The sequence below is a fragment of the Taeniopygia guttata genome, chromosome 5 (genome assembly GCF_048771995.1).
Source record: "Taeniopygia guttata chromosome 5, bTaeGut7.mat, whole genome shotgun sequence".
In the NCBI taxonomy this organism is placed as follows: domain Eukaryota; kingdom Metazoa; phylum Chordata; class Aves; order Passeriformes; family Estrildidae; genus Taeniopygia; species Taeniopygia guttata.
The window spans coordinates 28,518,596-28,544,624 of record NC_133030.1 but is presented as its reverse complement, the minus strand read 5'-3'; the positions used below and the strand labels follow the sequence as shown (position 1 = coordinate 28,544,624).

Genomic DNA, 26,029 nt, shown 5'->3' with positions numbered 1-26,029 from the left:
AGATTTGCTTAAGTCACCAGCTCCACTGCCATCATAGTATAGACAACTACAACATGCATCACCTTTTATAGCACCTTACCAAGACACATTGTTGGTAACCCAAACTACCCTGTTATTCTGTTGCAGAAATTCAGTTCTTCAATGGTAAGAAATCTTCTTCTAATTTTCCCTAAACTGATTTGGAACAAATTTCTAATAATTTTAGTGACAGTTCTGTTGTCCAGCTGAAATGCCTTTTCTTTTTGCAGGCATTTCCAATGCATGTCTGGGTAGCAACTACATCCATTCAGAACCTTTGGTGAATTAAAAAAAATATTTAGGTTTCCATTTATGTAGTGGTCCTTCCCTTTATGCATCTTGTGCAACTATAACCAAAATTTTATCTAAAGATGGTTCACAGGAAGACCACCTGTATCTCAAAGAATGGACTGAAACTGTTGCTTGTTAATGCTACTTTTAAGAATTTACTGTCACTGCAGTAGGTATTCAAGACTGATTCCCAACACAAAGCCTGTAAAGATATTTTCTTGTATTGTCTGATTAAGGAAAGACACAAATCTTCATTTCTAACAATCCATTTGAATAGTTTAGCCATTAAGATATTTAGAAGTGAGTTACTAGGAGAGACTTTTCTGGCTTCCTTTTAACTATCATAGTTGAGTAACTCAGAATGTCCTCAAGTGTGCAGTATGAGTTACAGTACCCAGTATTATTTAATGTAGGCTTGTAGTGAGTTTTGCTTAGAAATGGGAAAAAAACCAAAGCTTTCTTTGATTTCTTCTTTCTAGGAGAAGTCCAAAAGTATTCCAGATGATGTGGCTAAGGACATGACAGGTGTTCAAACCCAGCTCCGGAACCATGTGGCCTTGGAGCATGAGCTCTCTGGCAATGAGCAGCAGGTAATGACAGTCATTTGTGGTCTTCAATGTGTAGCCAAAGTTCAAGTTTCCAAGATAAGCATAATAATAATTTTGTATTGTGAACCAAATTATTACTGTCTCTCACAGAAAGTCTGCATTTTCCTTCATTTTCTGGGTTTTTTTATATAGTCAAGGTCTGATAGCAGTGATAAAGTAGGTAATTACAACTTTTCAAATAAGGCACATACTGTAGTAACTACTGACTATTGAAGTAATTCACAGGTATATTTTTGATCATGGTTTAAAATGTAGGATTATGCCAGGCTTTGTGATATGCGTATTGTCTTTTTCAAAGTGTTCCAAGAGATTAAAAGGAAAAATCCAGAATCTGTTTTACATGCAGAGAAAATTAATATTGGTACAAACTGGACTGTGAGAAAAAAGTTATATGAGTTATACTGAGATTACTGAACTTATTCCAGTACTATTTACCAGTGGCCTCAAATATTTTGGCCTTGGGGCAGTAACATCAGAATTGATCCCATCAGCTTCTCATGACTTTTGAGGGTAAAAAAGCATGAGACATGCATGAAGAGTATGTAGCCACAGCTAAGCTGTATAGTCAATGAGGGTAAAAAAAGGAATAGTTGGCTATTACCTGAATTATAATAGCAATTATAATAGTACTTTCATTATTCATATAATAAATGATATAGTAATAAAGAGAAATCAAAATCTGCCTCTGAAAAATCACTGTTGTGATGAGCCATAGCAGACACTGGATGTCACTATTTCTCCATAGAACAGACATTAAAAAAGTTTTTGTTCAAGATGAGAAAAGTTAAGTCAGAAAAAGTTGCTTGAATTGTATTTTCATGTACAAGAAAGACAGCCCTTATCAGAACTTTTCTAATAATAGCGGGATCTCCATGATGCTCTCCTTCTTACCCTCTGCTTTCACCCTCTGTGTACAGCTGCAGGAGCTGATCCACTCTGCAGATCTCGTGCTGCCCCATTGCTCCCAGAAGCAGGTGGAAGATCTGAAGGCAAAGCAGCAGGCAATAGTGACCAGCTGGAGGGCCCTGAAAGCCAAAGTGGAGCAGCGCAGGAGACTCCTGGAACAAGCCTACAAGCTTTACGAATTTCAGGCACATGTAAGCACCTCTGCCCTTTGTCCCTCACTGCTTAGGGAAGGTTGCCTGCAGTGGGTGTGAATCAGAGGTGAACTTCCAAGATGGAAAAGGCTGCAAGTGTTCTCTGTCTTGTCAATCAAGCATTTAGTGCTCGTAGATATTTAGAAAGGAGTTAGAAGATAAGGATCTTTTTTGTAGGATAAGGATTTTTTTATCTTCTGTAAGAATAGTTGCTTCCATCCAGAGGTATAAGGAATGTCAGCTGTCAGAAGCAGTCACTGCATTGCAAGAGTAGCAGTAATCTTCTCAAAGACTTTACAATTTGCACTGAGTAAAAGTGACAAAAAGAGATGTTACTCTCCCATTTATAAGGCATAAAAGTTTGTTCTCTCTCTCAGGGCATGCAATAACCCTTGGTTAACTTACCTTATGGAATGTATCAAATACAACTCAATGATTTTTGCACTAACCTCTCAAGCTGCTCAAACAGTGACATGGGTATAGCAGCACAGCATCCTAATCAGCAATGCACAGTAGCTTAGTCTCCAAAGAACTCAGCAGGCCACTGAGCTGTGATTTGCCATGGAATACTTCGCAAATGTCAGTAGCCTCAGTGAAACACTTGAGCTACACCTCTGCAGATCAGTAGATTATTGCTGCAAGCATTGCAGGTGCTAAACCAGCAGGAGTATCCCCTTATATCATTAAGGGAGTTGCTAATGCAGATTTCAAGAATGCTTTTACGTTCTTTTTTTTCTTGAACTGTTCCAAGTGCAACTATTGTGTCAATTCAAGATACTTCTGGTAGTTCACATTCTGCTTCCATTTTTAGCGGGAAGCAAGGAGTGTCCAGAGTATGTTCACCTGGAAAAAACTTGCTATAAGTTTGTCTTAGGGTTGTGATCTGGGATCAAGATCACAAGAGAGTGTACATGGTTCTTTTTTTTTAGCATGAGAGGTATCTGCACATTCAATTAATCCACTTTAAGACTCTTACAGGTGTTTAAATCAGCATTACCTGTCATATGTTATAAGAAGAAATATTATATAGTTAGAGACAAAGGATGTTTATGGCAATTGGGGGGTTTTGAGGTTTTTGGGGTTTTTTTTAATTGTTACATGTACCATTATCATGTGCAGAACTGTTGATGGGAAAATTTACTGTGATTCTACTGATGTAGGGGAAAAGTTCATTTGCCCACTATCTTTCTAGCAGTATCTAGGACTGATAGGAAGAACAAGGCAAACTTTTAGAATGTATTCTTCTATCATATATTGCATTCTTGAAGTCTTCAGCCTGGAGGCATTTTCATCAGGAGGTGGATCTTGGTGAATTTGATCATTAAAATGTAGTCACTCAGAGTTCACTTCTTTATTGATTTGTTTCATAGCTTACATCATAAATTCAGTTTTTGACTTCAGATAAAAAATATTAGGCTGTCCCCATCCTGTGGGAATGTTAGTCTAATTTTTATTGCTAGAATGATGCAAAACACCTTTGGTTTGAATTTTGCCTGAAATGTGTGACGCATCCTGTGATCTGAATGACAAATCTTTAGCTCATGTCTTGCTCTGCCAGTGTGTCCTTTGATCTTCATTACTCTTGACATCATAAAACAAAATGACCAAGCCATGTGACCATATTCTCAGTGATGTGTCTAGACAGGACTATGCCTCAGGCAACTCCCTGTCTCTTTGATGTCAGGCTGATGGCAAAAAGTATTCCCAATCCTCTCAATTTTCACCTCCTTTCCTGACAATAATTCCTGAAGAAGTGAAGGGCTGGTTCTGCAATTTGGTAAGCCTGTCTTCCTGCCCAGATGGGACAAGGCATGTGGATATCATGCAGCTGTGGCTAACAACTGTAAGAATTTCAGAAACCTTACAGTAGGTTAGAGTAGCAAAGCTGCTCTAACCCAAACTGTTGGATGCAGAGAGGCAACTTTGCTACCTTTCATCTTTCAGAGGTGCACAAATTTAATGCTAGTCACTGAAGCTCAGAGTACTTTTTTCATTATATTGTACCTATGCAGTACATATCTGCTTTTTCATTAAAAAATTATGCACAAATTAAGTGAGACAAACAAAAAAATCAGTTTCCATAAAATGATAATTCTGCACAATCATCTAGTATATCTCCTTACACCCCACTGAGTAAGATTTTAATGTGATTAAAAAGCAGAGCTGAGCTTAACTGACAACACACAGCACAGCAGAGGTCTTTAATTCTTCCCTGGAGCTTTGTCAAGGAAGATGAGGGTAGACAGCGACTCAGAATATTTCTGAATGATCTCAGGGTTTTATTCTGAAGTTTGTGCTAGGATCTGCACAGAGTCAGGCTCTGCTTAGGAGTTTCCTGCAGACTGGTGCCCACTCTATCCTTACATATTGCTGGCAGTGGTACTCCAGTAACCTTTTACTAGCTCTTGACTTTTTCCATTGTATTATATATCCTGAGGCTTATGGATATTTTTCCTAATGCTTAGCTCAAAATCTAAGGGAGTTTTAGACATTTGCAGTGCCAAGTGCAATGGCAGTGTCTACAGTGACGTCTAGCTGTGTGAATGAATTTGTTCTACAATTGGAAATTATGCCAACACCTGTGCACTAACATGGGCCCCTTTAAAAGGACCACAGTCTTTGTAAAGAGTCATTTAGTAGTGTTCACTGGCTTTAAAAAAGCAGTATCTTGGCTTTAAACCCTAAAGTCAGGACCCCAGATTGGCCAGTTTCAATTTTGTGGTGCTTTTCTGATTTTTTTTTTCCTGGCTGTTTTTACAAGATTTTCACGATATGAACAAAAATCTATGGGTAAAATGGAGCAGACAAGAATCTATTTCCATTACATAGATTCCTTCAGTGAAGAAGCCAGCAACCATTTAAAAGAGAAACTAAAAAAAATAGTTTTCTGCAATAAAGGAGAAATTTTCTTCAGCATTTACTATAAATAAATAATAGTATTTTAAAATATATTTTATAAACCCAAAAGACCATTTACTACCTAAAAATTGAATCAACTATTCCAGATATAGTTAAACTACAAGAAATTTTAATCATTATCTATAATCCCTTGTATATCCCTTGCAGTCCTAGTTTTTACCAACTGAAACAAGAGCAAAACTCCTACTGCAGAGTCAAATGAGATGCCTAAAGAATGAAATTAAGAAAAAGACATACAGAGAACATCAAATTACTTTTACTTGCACAATTTTCCTCAATCACAGTAAAAAATAAACCTCAGGGATTTGTTTTAGCATTTTCATGCTCATAATTGCTTCAAACATTTAAAGTTATTGCAAATGTATTTATTGGTTCATCAGATTTTGAAAGTAAACTAGCACGACATACTTGTTCCTCCCAATCTCAGCCCTGTAGTTTCACAAACCAAGAGCTGAATCTGTATACATTATATGCTTATGCAGTTTCTCATGACCTGTGATTTACCTTTTTCCCACTTCTATTAGAGTGCATTTGTTTTTCACCTGAAAACTGTCACTCTTGTTTTAGAATACGTGCATAACCTAATTTTCAAATAAACTTGTATTAGTCAAAGCTTTCACAGAAATGTAGGATGATACTGGTTTATCCTTTATGAGGGAATACCATCAGAAAATACTTTAATAAAGATGGATTAAAGGGCAATGAATTATATCATGCTGTCACTGATATGAGGTACCAGTTTGATTATGATACTAAAAACCATGTAACACACTATATAGGAATTCCTGCAGTTGTGTTATCCATCCTTATAAAATTCATAGAAATACTGCAAGCACTAATGAAATATTTAATTTTTCTATGATTTTATTACCTTTTATTCACTTAAAGTTGAAGAGTTAGCCTAAGATTTTCCTGCCTGGTAACCTAAGCTTGAGCCCTAACCTGAATTTTCATATTTTCTTGGGTTCCAGGTGTGGGACTATTTCTTATGGACAGCAGAAATAATAAGGGAAATGAGAGCCAAGGAGTCTATTCGGGACATATCTACCAGCAGCCTGAGACTCACCCAGCATCAACAGCTCCTGGCAGAGATTGAAGCACGAGAAGAGAAGTACAGTCATGTTGTACAGCTAGGACAGTCCCTCTTGCAAGATGAGGAAATGCCATCAAAAGAGGTAATTGAAAAAAGAGCTCAGTCATACATATTCAGCACTGGACCCCTGTGTAACTATGATTCTGCATTGTATCCCACTGTGAGATACGAGTGTACACTCGCTTGTCCCTGTGCCTGACCTACCTACGTCTGCCTCACTATGTTACCTGTCTTGGGCACAAAAACATCTGTTCCATGTCTAACTCCAGCAGCAGATGTGTGGAGGCATCTCCTGAAGGTCTCCTGCAGCAAAGCTGGACTTTTTCAAGAAGTTCACCGTGTTCTGAGCCATGGAGTCAATTCTGCCAACTTCCCAAACTGGATTTTCACATAAATGCTACACTTTGTATTGCGGTGGTATACCCACACTAGGACATCCTGGACAAAATCCTGTCAACCAAAGAATGAAAACACTCAAACATATGAGAGAGTTTAAAGATTGATTGAAACATTTTCTGTAGAAAAAAATTACACTAGTAAATATACACTAGTAAAATATACTCCCTGGAAATGAAAGATTTAAATCAAAATGTCAGTTTACTCTAGACAAATAGCTTCTAAGATTCTCACAGCATTTATTTCTTTTCCAGTACCTACCAGCTCATCTCTCCCCTGATAATTCATGAATACGTCACTTGAATACCTTCAGAAAAATACAGAGTTTGTGCAAGTTACTCTTCCATCTCACCAAGCTATTTCCTGAAAATTTGCTGAATACTGCACTGTATGACTATAGTAGCTAGCAATCTTGCTGACTTTAGAAAGTCCTTTGCCTGTAGAAAAAGGCAGGGGAAAAAATCATTCATAGAAGGCCTGTGGATATACAATGCTTGAAAGCTGAAGTTGTATGAAGTCTGACTTTGTGACATGAATTCACTGAGTAGAAGAATATGCTATGTTGATAATATATATTTTAATATCTGTCATGGAAAAGTTTGAACTGCTCTAATAGCGCTCTTAATGCTTAAAGACAATGAAGAATTAGGATCTGATTCTAAAAGTCACGCTTGAGAAACAGTTACCTTTGTTTGCTCTCAGTTTGGACTGCTATATATGCTGTAAGAAGCACTTCTCCATTGCAGAAATGAGGCACCTATGATTATCTCTCTGCCCAAACAGCAGTGCTAGAACTTGTTCAACTCTTTTTTTTCTATTTTATAATTTTGTTATAATTTAAAGGGATTATCCACTCCACTTAATCCTCTCTTCTGTCAATTTACCCAGATTATGGGATATAAAGATCAACAGAAGTTTTTAATTGAAAATTTTTTTCAGATTCAGCAGAAGCTACAGGCTTTGTCGGAAGAGAAGAAAAATGTATACAATGCATGGAGACAGAAGAAGGAGTGGCTGGAGAAAATACACCAAGAACAAATGTTCTACAAGGATTGGGATCACCTTGACATGCTCCTGAACTCACAGGAGGTGAGCAAATTATAAACTTGAAATAAGGAGTTAAAACTCTTCAAGCATGTGAACTCTTTCAAACTAAAAAGGCCACTAGTGTTCACCTACAGCTTAAAATCCTTGTGCCTATGTACAGACAAGATAGTTTTTTAATTGGTATTTTTTGTGTTGTAGTATCACTTGGAGGCTGTAGCAATGTGCAAGAAGTTCTCCTTTCTTATGGGGCTTAGGTGTGGAACAGAAACAAGTAGATGATTCTTACCTGAAAGATAATTCACTGCAAATATACGTAAGAGGGAACATAATAGCATCACAACAGAAGAGGGAGACAAGAGTCCAATATTAGACCACTTTGCAAACAGATCTCAGCTTGCCAGCTTCTTAACCACTGGCAAATTTGGTAGGATTCAAAGAGAAAGGAAATTGTAAAGAGGGTTTGAAGGGATTTTACTTTGCAGGTGTTGCCAGAATTCTCACCTCAGGCTGAGAGTTATGCTGGGAAAATGCAACTAGTGGAAAATGGATGTCAGCAGTGTGAGTTAATACAGGAAAGTGAATTGACTTCTCAGTTCTGCAAGGGCATTGATAGGAGTGTGTAGAACAACAATGAAAGAATTTTTAAGGAGTATTAACTTCTGTTTGATGCAACTGAGGAAAACAAGCTAATGAAAAAGGCCCTGTCATGAAAAAAAGTTGGCAGATATAATCAATGCAAAGAGAAAGGAGGATGTTCTTATTATCACCATTTTGCAGCTCTTAAAATAGACTTTTTTCCACCATTATTGAATTATATTTTGTCTTTCTTGCACTTTCTTTTATTCATGTAACTATTTCAAAAGGTTCCATTTCAAGGTCTGGCATTTGCTATTACAAAACTGTGTGCAATCACTGAAAATTCATGAATTGATAGATTGCTGCAATTGTGCAGCGACTTGGCATACAAACAATATCAATGGGTTGCAGGTTGCCAAACTGAAGGAATGGTGCATTGCTGGAGGAGGTTGCACCTCTGGGTCATTTTTCATTAAGGAAAAATAACTCTTAATTCTCCAAGACCACTGAGAGCAAAAGATAATGGCTCTCATTTTGCACTGAGCTCTGTTTTCCACTAGTGCTTTGCCACTGGCACTAAATCCTTTTGGAAACTGACTCTGAGCTGTGCCATGCAGTGATACTTAACCCTTTGTAGTACGTGGGCCTGGAGCTTTCTGCTACTCCTTCCTTGAAGGAAATGCATGACTGTATAATTCTTTATAATTGGCTATTTTGGTAAGTGTGACCTGCATTCTGGATTTTGTGACATGAAGCAGAGAGTTTCATCTAGATGTAAAATATTGCACAGTTCTACCCACTATTTGTTGCTTATACAGCAAATGACATGATTTGCATTATATCTATCTCAATTCCCTACCAAGCAGTAGTACAGCATTGTTAAGCTCGTGTATAGGAGCTTATCAGGGAAAATGTAAACACTACAAAAGCTTGCCCACTGTATTTTTTCTCTTTTCATTAAATGGATCTCAGAAGCACTATCACTACAGCATCTGCTTTACTCTGTGTAATGCAGGGGTAAATGTGTGGGAAGCTACTGTATGTAGGTAGGTGATTTTTTTGTCCCTCACTTGCAAGTCCTGGTTGCAAAAGTCTGTATTACTTATACCTGAAAGGGTAATGCACCTGGCATTCCTCGTATGGCCCCAGCACTTTATCTACAGGTAAGTGGCACTTCATATTACTTCTTTGTTCAAATGAATTTGCCATTGCCATAGGCTGTGGTGTAGACTGCCACAAAAGGGCTGGGTGTTCATCAGAAGCTTGGCACATTCTCCTGGTGGGATCAGAAACCAGAAGTTTCTTCAGCCAAAGCAAAGCCTGAGAATGAAGATTGTGACCTTGAGGACCATGAAGAGCAGTTCTGTTATCAGAATCTTTTTCCCATAGTATCCTCTCTATGAACTTCCAAGGACTCTGGTACTCAGTTTTCTTCACTGACACAAAGCATCCAGAAGGTGGAACAGTAAAATGTGTGTACTTGGTTGTCCCTTCCAATGGCTCTTCACGCAGACCACACTTTACAGTCAAGCTGTCTTTTGCAGCTGCTGCCATCTGACATGTAGATCAGAATAAACAATTTGACAGTGATGTTCCTTAGTCACTACTTATATTTCACTTTTCTGCATCTGAAGAACTCTTGAAAGAGAACTCTATTCCTTTTGGATTGAATTCTGTTACTACTAAATAGAGTTAAAATGTAGCTGCATAGTGGTGCAGACAAGTGGGATGATAGGAAAGCAGTTTTTTTCAAACATGTTTTTAAAAAAAAGCTCAGCCAGGACATCAGCTGAAGACTCTCAAACCATATTCCCATGGGAATTTCATCATTTGCTGCTTTCAGAAAGGACAAAAAGAAACACACATTCAAGAAGGATTCATATCAGGCAAACAAATAGAAGCAATCTCTCCACCCTTTGCGTTTCTTCTGACTTTTGTGTTTGAGTCAAGGCTCAGTTACGTGCATTTCACTTCTTATGTCTGCAAAATGTCTGTGCAAGGAAGCATGCCATAATTTTTCAATGCTAGTTTGGCTGTACTTCATATGCCATAGACCAGAAGCAAGAAACAGGGGGAGGAAGAAAGTAACAGAGGAGTATTTTAAACTAAGAACTACTACTAAGAATTGCTCTTTCATTTGCTATCTGTGCCACTGTGACAGGTTTGACTTTAAGCCAGCATCTTATATTACATCCAAGTTACTTAAGCGTTCAAAGGATTTCTGCAAAATATTATCTACTATTGTTCTGTGCTAAAGAAAATAGAGCACATGTGAAGAAAATTAGGCAAAAATCTTTTTTGTTTTTGTTAATTCAGTTGTGCCATGGAATGGAACTTCTGTAGGAATTTCTTGTAAAAGCTGCAAACTGAGATCTTGTCATTCAGAGTGAGGACAATTAACAGCTGAAAAGGGGAAAGAAGGAAAAAAATTATTTTTGCTTTGAGCAGAAACTGCATCCAATACTCTCTGCTCTGTTCGGATCTTTTCACAGCAGCAGATCCACTGCTCAGGTTAGCCGCTTTTCTTTTTTTTCACAGATGAAATAACAGCAAGTTTGCAGGCTGTCTCTGGCAGGCACTTTTGGCTCCCTCCTACTCTGTCTGCAGTCTCACTGTCAGAACACTCAGGGAGCAGAGCCGTGTGCTCCGTAATTTATCCTTCAGCCCATCCCACACTCATATCGCTTTGCAGACGTGACAAGCGGTGGTAGCAGTTTTAGAAGAGCTGAGATTTTTTATTTTGAATGTGGATTTTTTTTGTTTGCATTTTTCTTCCTGGAGAATGTTTATTCAACTCTCATTTCTTTGCTTCAGAGGAAGAATGGAAATTTCCAGTGCCAAAGGAAAAAGGATTAGGACTTGATTTTAAGCACAGGGGGAAAGGCAAGCTCTGTGGCTTTGAATTTTGCATCATTTAGGACTAAGCTTCAGAATGTCATACAGGGACCATCGCTGCAAACCTTCAACTGCAACCTACATCTCCACTGTGGAAGTGCTGCTCTCTTCCTGTAGAGCAACCCCACCTCCTGCTTTTGAATCTGCTGTGCAGGACAGGCCTTTTCAAAAGATGCCAGTGCCAGCTTGGCATCCTCCCACTGGTCAATCAGTTGCCAGGCTTGCTCCAGGAAATGCCATCTCACCACCCAGCAGTGTGTCTTACTGTTCAAGGCTAGATGTCATTCTGGCACACACAGACGAGAGGAAAAATTTTGGGAGCGCTAGTCCCCAAAGTGTCAGTCCTTCTGAGACATCCACGTGTTCCAGTGCTTGCAAGGATCCTTGGGACCATGGATATGAGCGGTCTGGCACTCAGTCAACATCTGCATCTTACAAGCAATATTCAAAAAGAGAAAAAAGTGTTCATCGTATTTCCCCTGGAAAAAGTGATCCTTTGAAGCTTGCCCTATCCTTGCCCTCAGATGTTCTTTCCTGCAAAGCTCCATCAAGCTGGACATCATGCCTAAATGTTGATCTGTCTGCTATTCCAGCTGCTTCTATGCTCCACAGAAAAAACCTGCATGCATCTCTGGAAACTTGTGATTCACTGCCACACCAACAAGGCTGTAGCCAGTGCAATGTCCAAATGTCAGACCTCCACACTTCAATGAAGCTTCACATTTCTACGTGCAGCTTGATGATAAAGCCTTTTCGAGCAGGTTCCCACGGAAGCAGTCACACTCATTCAAGTCTTCTCATGCCACAATTAGAGAAGGTGCCTGAAACTCCCTCTGGTCTTCCAACACGATCCCAAAAACCAAAACAAGGTTTTCCTTCAGGTGGGTCGCCAGCCCTTCAAATCACAAGATTTCATGTGACTTCCTCCAAGTACCCTGGCCTTCCGCAGCAGACTTTATCCAAAGACATATGGCTGTCCCCAGCTATGCTGACTGGAAGAGAAAATTCAGCAAGTGGGAATGAGGTCATGAGCAAGGATTTAAGTCCAGAGCTGATTGTCTTTCAGAATTACCCCTCATCTAGGCCAGACTTTAGGAAGACTCCATGTGATGATCTAACACCTGCTCACCACAAGGTTTCCAAAATCACCTTGATACTTGCCACTCCTTGGACTGCTATGCCTATCCAGGTGGTAAGAGAATTTAGAAGAAGCCGAAATCCAACAATCTTTATGAAGACACAGGATTCAGATACAGCTGGTCCACCCTTTCACCCTGTGGAGATTGGGGCTGGCCTCTCTCTATCAATAAACCCTGTTTGCTGCTCAGGATTGCTTTCTAGCCACTGGACAAGATCTGGTTTGAGGCCTTCCCAGGAAACATGCACTGTAAAAAGTGTATGCCCTGACAGCCTTGTGACAAACATACCAGGTCACACCACAGCTTCAACTCACAGAGGCACAGCGCGTCCAGGATGTCCATCTATCGCCGTCAACATTGCATCCTTTGGAACTGGGAGGAGAGTGGTGAAAATTTGCATTCCGTTCTAGGAACATTTGCAAACAGAAGACCTAAGTTGTGTTTAACCAAGCCATATTAATTTCTTTTTGTATGTATCCATGCTATGGTCAAGCTCCCTAGAGATGACTTGCAAGACAATGACAAAGCTACTTGTGTTCTGCTGTCACCAAGGCTGCAGCTACAGCTTGATCCACGTGGAGTGAAGAGAAGGACTCTGCTCTAATCGAGCTCTTAACAAGAGCTCATTTTAACCATTATAGTGCTGCTGTTAACACAGCATGCCACTGCATACAGACTTTGCATGAGTGTGGCATAGTGATCAGCACTTTGAAGATTCAAATCTTTAGGGCCAAAAGCTGCTTTTCTTCTCTTCTAGGTTGGACTTGATGATCTCAAAGGTTTTTTCCAGCCTAATCAATTCTGTGATTCTGTAGTCAGTCTGGGACCTGGAAAAAAACCTCAGTGTATTTTTTTTCTTTAGTTCTTTTCTGTTTCACTGTTTTCATTTCCTTATTTGTCAAATTGGGCTGTATTTCTAAATGGTTAATTCCTGGGTTTGTAACTTTAAAAGTAAGGCTTGTTTTCAAAAGCCAAAGTAATTAAGTATGTAGGAAGAAATCACTTTTTTCCCCTCTTAGAAAAGGAGAGGTACCACCCTTTCCTGAGGGAAAAGAAACAAAGGGAATTTAATGTCCACAGCACGTCAAATGTGGATATCCCAGCAAAGTTTCTAGCAGTAAAACTAGGAGGAGTTTCTGAGGAATTTCAGACTGCTTTCAGACAAATGTTTCATAACTAAATATTTAAATGATGATGCTGTATGGGTGTAAGATTCTGGTCTAACACCTAATACTTACAGGGTAAGGATCAATACTGCAAATTTTGAAGCAGGAGGAAATAGGTGTGAGGAAGCAACCATAGCAGTCATCAGAAAACCAGCAGTTTTATCTTTGTGGTTTTCCCATATTTATTTCCAGTATCAGATAACTATATTCTTATGCCCAGAAGAGAGCATGCAGTGGGGGGAGGGAAGGAAATTTTAAATACATTCAATTTTAGAATTTTGCATATAGATGGTGAGGACACATGCCAATGATGTCACTATGATAGAAAAAAAATGTATGTTTTCTTTTTAGAAGCAATTTTAGTGTCTTTTATTCCTCTTGTGGTTATAGTATGATACCTTCCTATAACTTTTATTGAAATGAAGCATAGTAAAATATTTTTGTCAACATTATATAGTCATGGAATTAAGAACATTTACTTTGTTAAGCAAATTTCAGATTATTTTCATTATTATTTTTAGTATTTACTTTTATCAAAATTAAGTCAAACCAACCCTTATTCTTCTCTGTCTCAGCAGATAGTTTGGACTTGCTTACATGGTCTAAATGAAGGTTTTTAGAACTGATACTAATTTGGACTTTTAGTATATGGTTAAAATAGAAAGATTTTCTGTGGTGTTCCAGCAATCTCAGCAGCAAACTCATGGCAGGCAGTGAGGAAAAATTCTGTGGAGCTTGTTTTACTTGAAGAGCAAAAGCAGAAGAAGGAAGTGGATTTGCACAAATACCTAAAATATATTTTATTCTAGAGAAATAAAAACTGCAGTTTTTGGAATACAAATTTCTTCCAGGGCTGTGTCATTTTCCAGTGCATATAAAAGTGAAGTTGTGGCATGCAGCAAACAGTTATGTTAATGACAGAAATGTTTCATTCAGTATTTCTCCAAATGCTAGATCTGGCAGATGCTGTCACATAACTATGTAAATAGTATTGTTTTTTTGGGGTTTTTTTTGTTTTTTTTTTTTTTTATTAATTGAGCTTTGCTTTTAATTCTGCATTAACTTGTATGAGAAAGGTCTTTCTGGCAGCAGCTATGCAATGAACTCAGAAATATGGAAAAACTCCAGTTCAGTAGGGTTAAAACCTGTTTCTATGCTTTACAATGTCAGTAACTTGAAAATTTATTCCAGAAAGTCTCAGAAATCTCAAAAATCATTTTGTGGTTTTAAGCATCTTTGGAAGTCATCACTTTAAAACAAATCTGTTTTATAGTCACTGGCCAAGTCTTTTGTGCTTTTAGTGGCTGAATATTAAATTCCCACTGATGGGCCATGATTCCTAATAGAAACAAACTTGAAAGAAAGTTTCTACCTGCTGTACTCTGTGGGAGACCTCGGTAGGTTACCTGAGGAGAGCTATGCAGTGTCTTGTATATTAAATCAATGTGTCTCATTCAGAGCAGAAGTTAGGAGACCTGTCTAAAATGTGCCAAAATATTATGTAATTGGTGACAGGCCAGCATTGTGGCATGGGAGCCAATTTTTATTCTGCTTTCAGAATGGTATAACAATTGCTTAAAATGTTGTGGTTCTGATTATAAGATTTCTGTGTAGAAGACAAATGGAAATTTTTTGCCTCAGCATCTCTCCAGGCAGCAGCACTGTTGGTGCTGCAAGGGCTGCTCTCCCCTGAGCATGTTGCCATTGCCTCCCCTGCAATGTATGCAGCCACTTCCCTTTTGCAGCAATTTTCTTTCTGAGCACCAGTTCTCCTACTCAGTGTCAAAACCTTGATTGCCAAGAGCGTTTGCACAGACTTCTACTTGGAGGACTTAGTCCAAAGCTTTCAGTAGTCAGGATGACTTTTTCCCGGAGCTGTAAAATCCAAAGGAATTGAGCTTTGAATGCCCAGTGTCATTTGTGCTCAGTGGATTTCAGTGGGAGCAAGGCACTGAGCTCTCCGGTGGCAGCTGATTATGAGTCACCACCCCACACCCCTGCTCTCAGATGTCTCTGTTCTCTCTAAGGAAAATAACCATCTTTAGCAGTAGATGTCCCTTGCCTTTTTCTTCCATCAGAGGTATATGAGCAGGAAAACTAATAGCTGACCCTTTCTTCAGGTATCAGTTTCACTGCTAACAGTTACAAAATAAAAGCCCTGGAGGTCAATCTTTTTTGACCAGAAATGGTAGATAAACCACAAAATGTATCAAGAAGCTACAGTATTTTTAAAGCAAGGTTTAAAACACCCAAATAGAGCTCTTGCATATGGCTCTATGTCTGTGCACCCCAAACAGCAGTGGAGAGATTTAGCTGATAACTTTTTATTTCTGTGTTAGCAGCAGTGTTGTAAATACAAATGGTAAATATAAGTGGTTTAATAAAGCATTTCCGTAGACAGACCTGGAGCCCACACATTTTTCTTCAAAAGACCAAACCAAATCAAATAACTTTCTAAAAAGAGATCTCTCATCCTTTCATACCTTTGATGAGTAGGATAGATCAAAGGATTCAACTTCGAATGACAGAGTATCCACCTTCTGATGGCACTTGTGTGAAACACAGGGCATAGCAAAGGCATTAATGCATTTCTTTAGACATTCTGGTGGCTTATGAACCAGGCTTACTATAAACTTAGGGCCTGTTGTACAGTGCCTTTCTTTTCTTCTTCACTGCAATTGCTGTGATGGGAATGAATTAGCATAGACTGGTTTGAAAATCTGCCCTGGGTATGATATACACCTGTGCATTTTTCTATATATGCAAAATATTCATAGCCAAAAAATGGGCCAGAATGTCAGGCCAAGTCTGGCTGTCAGTACTCTTATCCACCGCCACCACGGAGTGCTGAGTGGCGGCAGCAGCAAAAAAGTCCATCGAGCAGCTGAAGATCAAGTGTCAAAGTGAGGTGGTGGTTGAGATGTGGGGTCTGTCCAAGGGGATCAGGGCAGGATCAGTGCACCTCAATGCAGTTCAGGAAGGACTGATGTCCAGGGCTGAGCCTCAGAGAGGTTCCCAGATGGGAACGGGGGTCCATCCTGGGCTTTTAGTGCAGTCAGATCCGGGCAAGTAGGTGTGGATTACCCTGCACATGTGTTCAAGCTTGGGAAGCTTCTCCTGAAGAAGATGCTCTGTGAGGTTAAGCAGTTGTCCAGAGAATGAACATCATGGCTGGTTTTCTGGAGTAGCTTTCAAAGAACATCTTTTCCCTCTTATAAAAATCCACCCTGTTAGACTGCTACAGGACTGTGATGTTTTGCAAAGGAAGAATGATCTCTGTAGATGATTTTTTTTTCCTGTGCACATCTATGGCTTAAAGTCACAGATTTACCCATGTCCTTTACTAGCCCTTTTCCAAAACATTTAGCATTTTGTGTTGCTTCCCTGATTCTGTTTCTTTGTTGCCTCTTGATTCTTTTACACTATATCATTGTTCTCAAATTCTTCTTCCATCTCTGTTAATTGCACTTTACCCAGGCAAAGTTACTGACTGGAATTTCTTGTCCAAATACTTGTGATTCTGTGAACTCACTAAATAGATTACACATTACACTCTGCTGATAAATGCCATCACTCACAGCAGGCTGATTTCCCAAAGACTGTCCAGCCATAGTCACTTCAGTGCGAACCTTATTAATGAGTAGTCTTTGCTCATGTCACATCAGAGCCTGTAACTGGGGATTTTATCCTGCTGTTGTCCCATTGCTGAACAAGAAAAAATCCTGTGGGCAATTACATCCAATTAAAATGAATAAATTCCCATCAAACTGCAGAAAAGCATCTTTTTTTCTCAATAACTATATTCTTTATTCTTTTGCATTTGGCAAAACTGAACATAACATAATGTATGGGACAAGTAATTGGGCATTAATTTTTCTTAACACCAGAATAGAGAAAGTGAACACTGCATTGCCTTTGAAACATGTGAATTAGTTGGAAAATGTGCACACTTGCACAGTATTAAAAGGTGCAGAGATCAGATTCTTTAAATCCACATTTGTTATTTCTTATTTGTTATTTTGGATGCAGTCTTTCTGCATCAGAGATTGGCAGAACAGACAGTAAATAAAATTAATGCAGATAAGTTGAAATGATTGCCTGAAAAAATGACAGATGTAATGCACTTGGTACAGATGCAGGCTGTGACATTTTTTCAGGAACGATCAGCTGCATAAATTGACAGCACTACTTCTGAAAAGTTTCTGGAAGCTCATAGTAGATTGCAAGGTGAACTTGAGTTCATGGTGTTGTATAAAAGACAAGCACTATATACAGGCACATACTGAAGACTGCAGCTCAAAAGTCAGTCTGTTGTCTTCACTCTGGCAGCCCTATTTCTTATTGCCACTTGTTACATCAAGTCTCTAAGTGGAAGTGGTGAAAATGCAGAGCAGAGCAATAAGAATAATCAGAATAAAAAAGAAACAGCTGTTGTGGAATAATCAATCAGATCACTGTAGTTTTAACCTAGAGAAGACAGAAACCCCAGTATGCAAAAGGTCTATAAACATGCACAAGCCTGAAGCAAACATAAAAGGAATCATCTCCTGGGTGTGATCAAGAAGGCAGTATGTAACAAGGTGAAGCAACAGCCATGCATTTTCAGGCTAGATGTTTGGAAAATCCTGCTAATGGTTGAGGTGATAAAGCACTGGTGACAGACTGCAAAGTCTCTGTTTTGGGAACTCTTCTAAGAAGGAATCTGTCAGACATGACAGTGATCTTGCTTGAGATTACAAGGTTGGCTTAGACTTCTGGAATTCACTGCTTTGTGACTTAGTGATTGTGATAAGGACTGAGAGGTCACTTTCCTTAGCTAGACCTGTTAATGCTTCTCTTTCTTGCTCAAAACCATGGACTTATAATAATTAATTTCTAGCTTCTGTTGCCTCCTGTTCCTTTTGTTCCCCTCAAGTGTACTCTCAGCAGCAGCAGAGTTAATACCTCTTCTCCCATTTATGAATCAAGATTATGGGATAATTAATTCACTGAGAAAAATAATGTACTTTTTTTATAGGTTTATTTGAAAAGCAATGACCTCGGAAGGTCTGTAGATGAAGTAGAACAACTCATAAGGAAACATGAGGCTTTTGAGAAGCTTCTGGCATCACAAGATGAGAAGGTAAAAAAATAAACAACAAATATTCTACCAGCTAGAATTCTATGAGCTAAAATTATATATATGATTTTTTTTTTTTTTTTTTTTTTTTATTATGGTAACACTTTGAATTGGTGACAGGCATGAAATGCCTGACATGCTTGAACAAAAGATAAAATGGGGAAGCTTGGGGAAATAAGTGTCAGAGCATTGGAGAACAACTGTCAAAACACTCCATGCCCAAGTCCTTGCAACACATAGGAAAACCACTTTGTAAGCAGAACAGGGGGACTTACAAGAAGAAATATTTAAAGCAGGCCATAATGTATTATGGATATCAGAACTTTCCGCTCTTTTCATTTAAAAAATAGTGACTTTTAAAGCAATTAAAATAGAGTAGCTATTTTACAAAATGCAGTAGATATTTTGACATTAAAGGAAGTTGTCAAATTACTTAAATATCCATTTGGTACACAACAGCTGTACCAAACAAGCAGCTTCTCTGTACCTTTGCAATAGATCCTGAATTGTTCACCTGTGTGTAAAGAAATCTGCCTGACTGATGGCCATTGCTGTAACTCACCAGGCTAAGGCTAAGCTTAAACCTGCAGCTGTGCCTGGGTTCCCCAGAATGAGCTCCCAGGACTCTTGCCAGCTGCCTGCCACACTGATTGCTCATTTTGAGAGCTACATTACAACACCTGGTTTCCAGAAAGCAATAAAATCTGAGCACTCATGGATGTCATGCTTGCTCCATGACTCCTTGCACTGGATAATCAGTGGCATAGGCATAATTAAAGGTGTAACTTTAATTAATTTATGTAGCCAGGATGCACCATGGAGTCCAGTGACAGTAATGTCATAGATGTAACATAGTGCAGGGTGAGGGAGAACGCTGGTTAACTTGTCCCTGCTGTTCTTAGCTCATTACAGAAAAAAGAGAGTATTTTAACTACAAAAGAAACTTGATTTTGTTTCTTTCATACCACTTGGAAGCATAAAAGTAATTTCATCTCTGTTGCCTCCTCAGATGATGTCTCTTCAAGAACAGGCAAGCAGGTTGGAAAAGGCTGATGCACTGGAAGGGCAAAAGATTCAGCACAAACTGAATGTTATTCATGAGAGGAAGCGTCAGATCAAGGATCTATCCCAGACTAGGAGAGAGAAGCTGCAGACTGCCCTTCTTCTGGCACTCTTCTACCAAAACTTGGAAGAGGTAAGAGGGTTTTAGACTGGGATGGGGATGTAAAGCAGAGAAACCATCTACCTCTATTGGATGAAAGTGCTCACTCTTGCCAGACATTATTGGGTGGATGGATGATCTACTCTGGTGTTGCAACTCCTGCCACACTCATGCAAAAAGATACTCCAATGCCATTCCTGTTACTGTACAATTGTTGTGGCATTCTGCATATTGCAGCCACTTCAGTCATCAAAAGCTCTGGTAAAATAAAACAGTTGAAAGGAAAACTGCAAGCTAATACACATTTTTCCTTTGGTGGGAAAGAAAATGTATTTCAAATCAGAATGAATACAAAGTGGAAAGCATCATGGCCTGGGCACCAAGCTTTATTAGTGGGTGTTCATTGAAGGCCTTCAAAGCACTGCTGTAGTTCAGCAAAGCTCTTGAGCTCCTGGCTCTGCAGAACACGCTGGTCTCTGTCTCCTGTTCTGGCCTCAGTCCTGTAACTGAGTAGCTCTGCTCTGTCACCACTGTTGGAAAGACAAACTAGGTCAGCCTTGCAAAGGGCAGCACAACATGTGTGACTGAGAACTGCGCTGGCATAAACAAGAGCACACAGACCCAGGGACATTTCCAAGCACTCTTGCTGGTCTGGTATCCACCCCTTCTCCTGCTGTGTCCCCTGAAAAGTCCTCAGTGGTTTACAAAAAGAGAACTATACTTTTTTTTTCTCTTTTTCTTATTTTTCTTTTTCCTTCTTCCTTTTTCCTTTTCTTTCTTTTTATTTTCCTTTTAATCAAATTTAGCAGAAATTATTTATACACCCAAATATTAACTTGTATTATTTGGTTATACTTTTACTATCCCACAATAGGAAAGTAATAAAATTCCCCCAGTAATGGCCTGTCCACCTTTTGGACTAGCAGAGGGGATTGGATGGTGCATTGCTCAGGAGTTAAAATTCCAAAAGAGCAATTTGCCAAAATTCTCTTGGTAGAGAAATTGTCAATACCCTTCTAGAGATACAATCAACCCATTAGGTAGGAATACTTATGCATTTCTTTCTATCTCTCTGTAAGTGTTAAGTCAGTGCTTGGGCTGTGGTCCCCCTTCATTCTTGAATCACACACTTAGAGCACAAGATTTGGTCCTGCATAGAAGAACATTTCCCTGTTCTCATCCACTTTCTCCACATAAATTCAGCCAGAAGTTCTTTAGGTAGTTTTTGTTCTCAGGTTATGTGCTTATTTACCTCACCAACCTAGAATCATTGCCTACTGCTGTAGAATTTGAATGTCACCAAGGAATTAAAAAACAAAAATCTTTAAAAATCTTACTCAAATCAGTAATATCTTTCTTACTCTTTGGTGGATAGAATGGAATATTTAATTTAATTTAAATTATATTCTGGGTGTGTACAAGTTCATATGTGAGAATGGTTCCCACAGGAATGTTAAATTTGGAGATGAGTTTTGAGTTTGGCTGTGAAATCAATGAGGTCATTGCTTATTCTTACTTATTAAGGGAACAAGACCTATAGCTCAGGTCCCACTACGCTGAAAACTCTCCGTCCTCCAAACATGTTGAGTAATTTCTATTGATCAAACAGAATTTTTTGTGCCAGCAGAAATTAGTGATCACTGTCATTATTAAAATTCTTCTAGTTACTCTCTAGAAGCAATGACAGAGAACTACACACATTAGTACAACAAACAACAATAATTAACTCAAGAGATCACATGCAGTTTACAAAATAAAACTCACCCTTCTACAGTAGAAAATGGTGGTTTTGTCTCACTCAAAGAAGTGAGATGGACTTACAGACTACACCATACTGCCAAAGAGTCTGTAGCTCAGTGCTAATCCAGAAGGCAAATGAGCAAGTTGCTACTTAGAAATATGTGTATTTAAGTTATTGCAGAAGGAATATTATAAAGTTAAAAGTTTTGACTTCTAAAGCTGGCTCTGGGTTTTAACACCAACTTTGAAACTTGCTCATGGTATTAGTAGTATTTCTTTTCACCCTGTACATAAGAATAAAAAAAATATACATCTTTATCTCAGGGGAATGAGAGAGAATTAGTTGTTATCTCTAAATGTCTGAATCAGACACATCCTTTTATATGCTTTACATACTTCTGTCATTAAAAAATCAGTGAAATTTAGAGTTTGTACTCATGAGGTTACAGTAACTGATATTTTGAAAGAGTAAGTTTCTAAATTGGTAGTGCCCACATTTTTTATGACTCCCATAGAAGTAAGTCTGGTCTAGTGCCCATACTGAGCATAACACTAGCTTTTCTGTTGTCTTCAGTGAAGTGAAAATGGCTGTGCAGACAAGCAGGAAATCTTTCCATAGAAAGGTCTTGGGCAAACAGATCAGCTTTGCTTCACACCTGAACGTGGGCATGAGGCCAGGAGAAGGATCCCTCACTCTCTAGAGCCATCTTAAACAAGCCTTAAATAAACCAAGGCACTAAGAGTGCAGATGTTTAATCTGTCATTAAAGCCACTGCTTCTTATTAAAAAGTAGGTGAGAAATTGACCTTAAAGTCGCTTTATCCTGGGGGTTGGTTTGTTTTTCATTCCAATTGCATGGATGAGCCTCCATTGAAATGAAGAGTCACTGAAGTGACACTGACGCACGAGGGTGTGGCTGGGATGGGAGAAGGCCATTGAGGAGGGTGTTGGAAATGCAAGCAGTACCTGACAATGTGTAGCCCTGGGCAAGTTTGACATGGCCTGTTTGAGCCTCTAACTGGGCTTTGGAGGGAAACAGTTTTGGGAGAGCATGCTGCTAGTGAAAGCTATTTGTTATTGTTTATGGAATCTCAACAGCTGAAACAACATTTCAAATCATTAGTTAACAGAAAAAAATCCTCCAGCTGACAAGTCTTGTGTGCATATAGTGCACAGTTCCACCAGGACAGCCAAGATATTTTGAAACTAATAAAGGTGCCCTTCAATTTGCAGCTCTTGTGTTGTCAAAACATTACATTACTTCAGTGCTCTGAGGACAACAGGATCAGTTACAACATTATGTCAAGTGTTCAGTTCCCAGTGTTTTGATGGACAGAAAATACTTCCTTCAATGCTAAGGGCTAAAGTTCAGCAGAACTTCAAGAAAATTGTGGAAAATGTGTTATCCTATTCTTCATTTTATTCTGCACAATTTAATATCCCCTTAAAAATAATTTCCTAAGAGAAACACATAATTTTTGCTTTGTTAGCTCCCATAAATCACCTGCTTTTCTGAATCTGATATTCCTGATCAGACCATTTTGAATTTTATGAAGTACAAAAGCAAATACATTTCAAATAATTTAACTAGTGCTTGGGCCCTGCCTGTAAATCTTTATTTGTATTGCATTTTCCATTTAGGCCTCACCACACCAACGACATGAGGAAATGTTAGTGCTGTTTTATAGGTGAGGCACTGAATTCCAAAGAATGTTTACCTACTTTGCAAGTAGGTCAATGGCAGAGATACCAGATGAAACTCAGAGCCCTAAATCAGCCCCCAGAATCAGTTGTCATAATCTCGTTTTAAATATATACCATGCTAAGGCTCAAAGATTCTCTCTACATAATCTAGAAGACTGTATAATCTGTTAATGGCTTTTGACAAAATCTGAGGTACTCAAGAATTGTTTTGTTACTCCTGTGGTCAGATAAAAATTAGTTTCTTTCCTACCTGCTTTTAACAAAGTAGAATGAGTTCAGAAACTGGAGATCCACCTCAGCTGTCCAGTCCCACTCAATCTATCCAGCCCAGGTACAGACACTTGGACAGAACAGAGACATATCCTGGGAGAAGGCCCCAGGACCCCAGGCAGTTCTTGTGCTAACTCAGGTGCCTCTCGCTGCTGCAGGCAGAAGATTGGATCAGTGAACGCATGCAGAAGCTGGAGGATCCTTCCATACAAGACCCCAGCAATCTGCAGGACAAGATGAAGCTGCTGCAGAAGCATCAGGTCTTTGAGGCAGAGATTCTAGCAAATGAAGAAATCATTATAGCTGTTAACAAGGTAACCCTCTCACTCTGTTACTGTTTTTACAGATAATTACTGCTCATCCAAAGACAGATTGATGATATGTGAAGGAAGAGTAGCTTGGTCATCACTTCTGCATCAATTATCCTACTGGTGTGACAAGAACCCAGTTGCTCTGCCATGGAAATGTTACACTTAGTTTACAACAGGAGATATTTTATTGGTTCCATTCAGGGAGCTTCCATCTTTCCTTACAGTATAAATAGGAAAATATACACTGACTTCTTCCTTGCCTGACATGGTTACTCCTACAAAAGGCAAATAGGATTTCATGCCCAATTTGTGAATGTTCTTGCTGGAACTGGGTGAATCATATAGCTAAAGGGCACAGTCATCTGTAACACTTGGTGTTCCCATTCCATGAATATCTTTCTTGGCAGGGAAATATTCAAATCCCAGTTTTCTGTGATTCTAGATTCCCTCCAGAGGGCTGTAAGAGCTTTCCAGCTGGCTTTATCATTTGGGTGATAAGAATTTATAGTAGTAATCTATTGTTCAATCCAGGTTAGGAAGGTGAAACACTCCTAGAAAGGTCAGGCAACATGGTAATCCCTTTAAAAATTAGTCACAACTTTAATTTCAAATTTATTTTTCTGAACGTGAAGAAAGGAGAAGCCCTGATATCAAAAGGCCACCCAAAATCAGGAGAGATCCGTCGCCAAGTCCGCATGCTTCAGGAGCACTGGGAGAAGTTGAAGAGGGCTGTTGCTGCTCGTGGGAAGATGCTGGAGGACAGTCGGGACTTCCTAGAATTTCTCCAGAAGGTGGACCAAGTGGAAGCCTGGATCAGGGAGAAGGCAAGTAGATTTTACTATTTAACCCAAGCAGCTCACTAAAGACTTGCTATATAGCAATGACATTCTGAGAACTGTGTCATCTTCCAGGATATTTGCCTAGTGATTTTTGTCTGTAAGAATCATGACATATTCTACAAAAAATGTGAACGGAATGACTGAACAAATTCTATAGAGTCTGTCCATACCAGAGTCAATTGGACAGTATTAGCACATTTTCTCATGTAAACATGAAGAGTTTGTGATTATTTGGGGCAAGTATCTACTGGGACAGAGAAATGAAAGCAGGTTAGAATGGAAGAGACTTGAAGCGTTTGGCAGCTGGCCTTCACTCTAATTGTATATCAAATCTGAAAGTTTCTCTTTGTAGGAATGAAGAATCACTTTCATTCAGAGGTTGTTTCCATAGCCAGTAATAAATGGAAAAGGGAATTGGGACCAAGTCTCATAATTATCTAAAGATCAGAAGAGACCATTTCAGAAGCCATAGGTCGGTGATTTATAGACACATCACAGAACTTATTGCATCAGGATAAGCATTGGGAGTTGCTGTGTTCTTGTAGTCTTCACCTAAATATTTTTTCACTGCTTATTTCCCCAGGAGGTCATGATTAATGTAGGTGACGTGGGAAATGACTATGAACACTGCCTGCAGCTCAAGAAAAAGCTGAATGAGTTCCGTGGAGCAACATCAGGGGTAAGAGGTGCTTTTCATGCTCATGTCTTGCAAGGCTGCAAGCAGCAGGTAACTTTTCAGTCCAGTTAGCAAATACAATTCCAGTGCTCTGAGGAGGTGTAAGACCAAAGTGATAGGAAGCATCTCTACCTCAAAAGTCACTTAAAACGACAGAATTTTCTCTTTTTATGCCTTCTGCTTTGAAGATGTCTAGGCAGAGCTGTCAGGCACTCATGACACAGCATAACATTTCAGACTGCATTAAATGACTGGTAAACTTGCTGTGTGAGCCTGAATTTGAGCAGATTTTGCTTGGTTCATGCAGTCTGCAAAGTCACAGTGATGTCCACCCAAAATTAGTTTAAAAATGGTTGTTTCAGCCATGCTTATTTGAATCAGAGAACTGATCTAGACCTTCCATGAACAAGCCTGTAAAAAAAAAAAAATACTGTTTTCTCTGTTTCTATCCTTTATTTCTCCATTTTTCTCCTTCTGAGGAATGGTCTCATTCTCATACTCCTTCATTCAAATTAAGCACGTAAATCTGGGGGCCTCTGTTTATACAGCACATGTGGTTACTCATGAATCATAACATTAATAACCAGACATTCAGTAAAACAGAGCAATGGTTTACACTCTGGATAACAGTCATGTGACAAGACAGCTGGACTCTTCACCTCTCCATGCTGAGATCTCTGTCCCTCTTTCATGGCACTGAGTCAGGCCAGCTGCCTCTCCTGCCCCCAGTGAGGTGTGCCAACTTAGGCACCAAACCTGGGGAGTCAGGGCCTCCCTGTCGCGTGTTCAGCTCCCACCATGAGAGCTTTGAGGCCATATATTGAGGGGATGCATTTGCAACAACCTCTTGTGTTCTCTGTCTGTGTGAACTCCTGCAGATGAGGGCTGAGGTGTGTGTGTCACACAGGAAAGATTACTGTGCTGATTTGCTAGTCTGGAAATTGAGGGAGAGGTCTGGAAAGA

At 39.2% G+C, this 26,029-nt stretch overlaps 1 protein-coding gene across 1 annotated transcript in view; it reads left to right on the top strand.

The window, feature by feature from the left end:
* Positions 1-26,029, top strand: part of SPTBN5 (spectrin beta, non-erythrocytic 5) — a 92,853-nt gene that overhangs the window by 35,573 nt on the left and 31,251 nt on the right. The window contains exons 32-40 of the mRNA XM_072930011.1: positions 789-899; positions 1,835-2,014; positions 5,905-6,108; positions 7,362-7,511; positions 18,263-18,367; positions 19,374-19,559; positions 23,399-23,554; positions 24,184-24,375; positions 24,974-25,069. Coding sequence (XP_072786112.1) covers positions 789-899; positions 1,835-2,014; positions 5,905-6,108; positions 7,362-7,511; positions 18,263-18,367; positions 19,374-19,559; positions 23,399-23,554; positions 24,184-24,375; positions 24,974-25,069 — 1,380 coding nt within the window. The remainder of the gene's footprint in view (positions 1-788; positions 900-1,834; positions 2,015-5,904; positions 6,109-7,361; positions 7,512-18,262; positions 18,368-19,373; positions 19,560-23,398; positions 23,555-24,183; positions 24,376-24,973; positions 25,070-26,029) is intronic.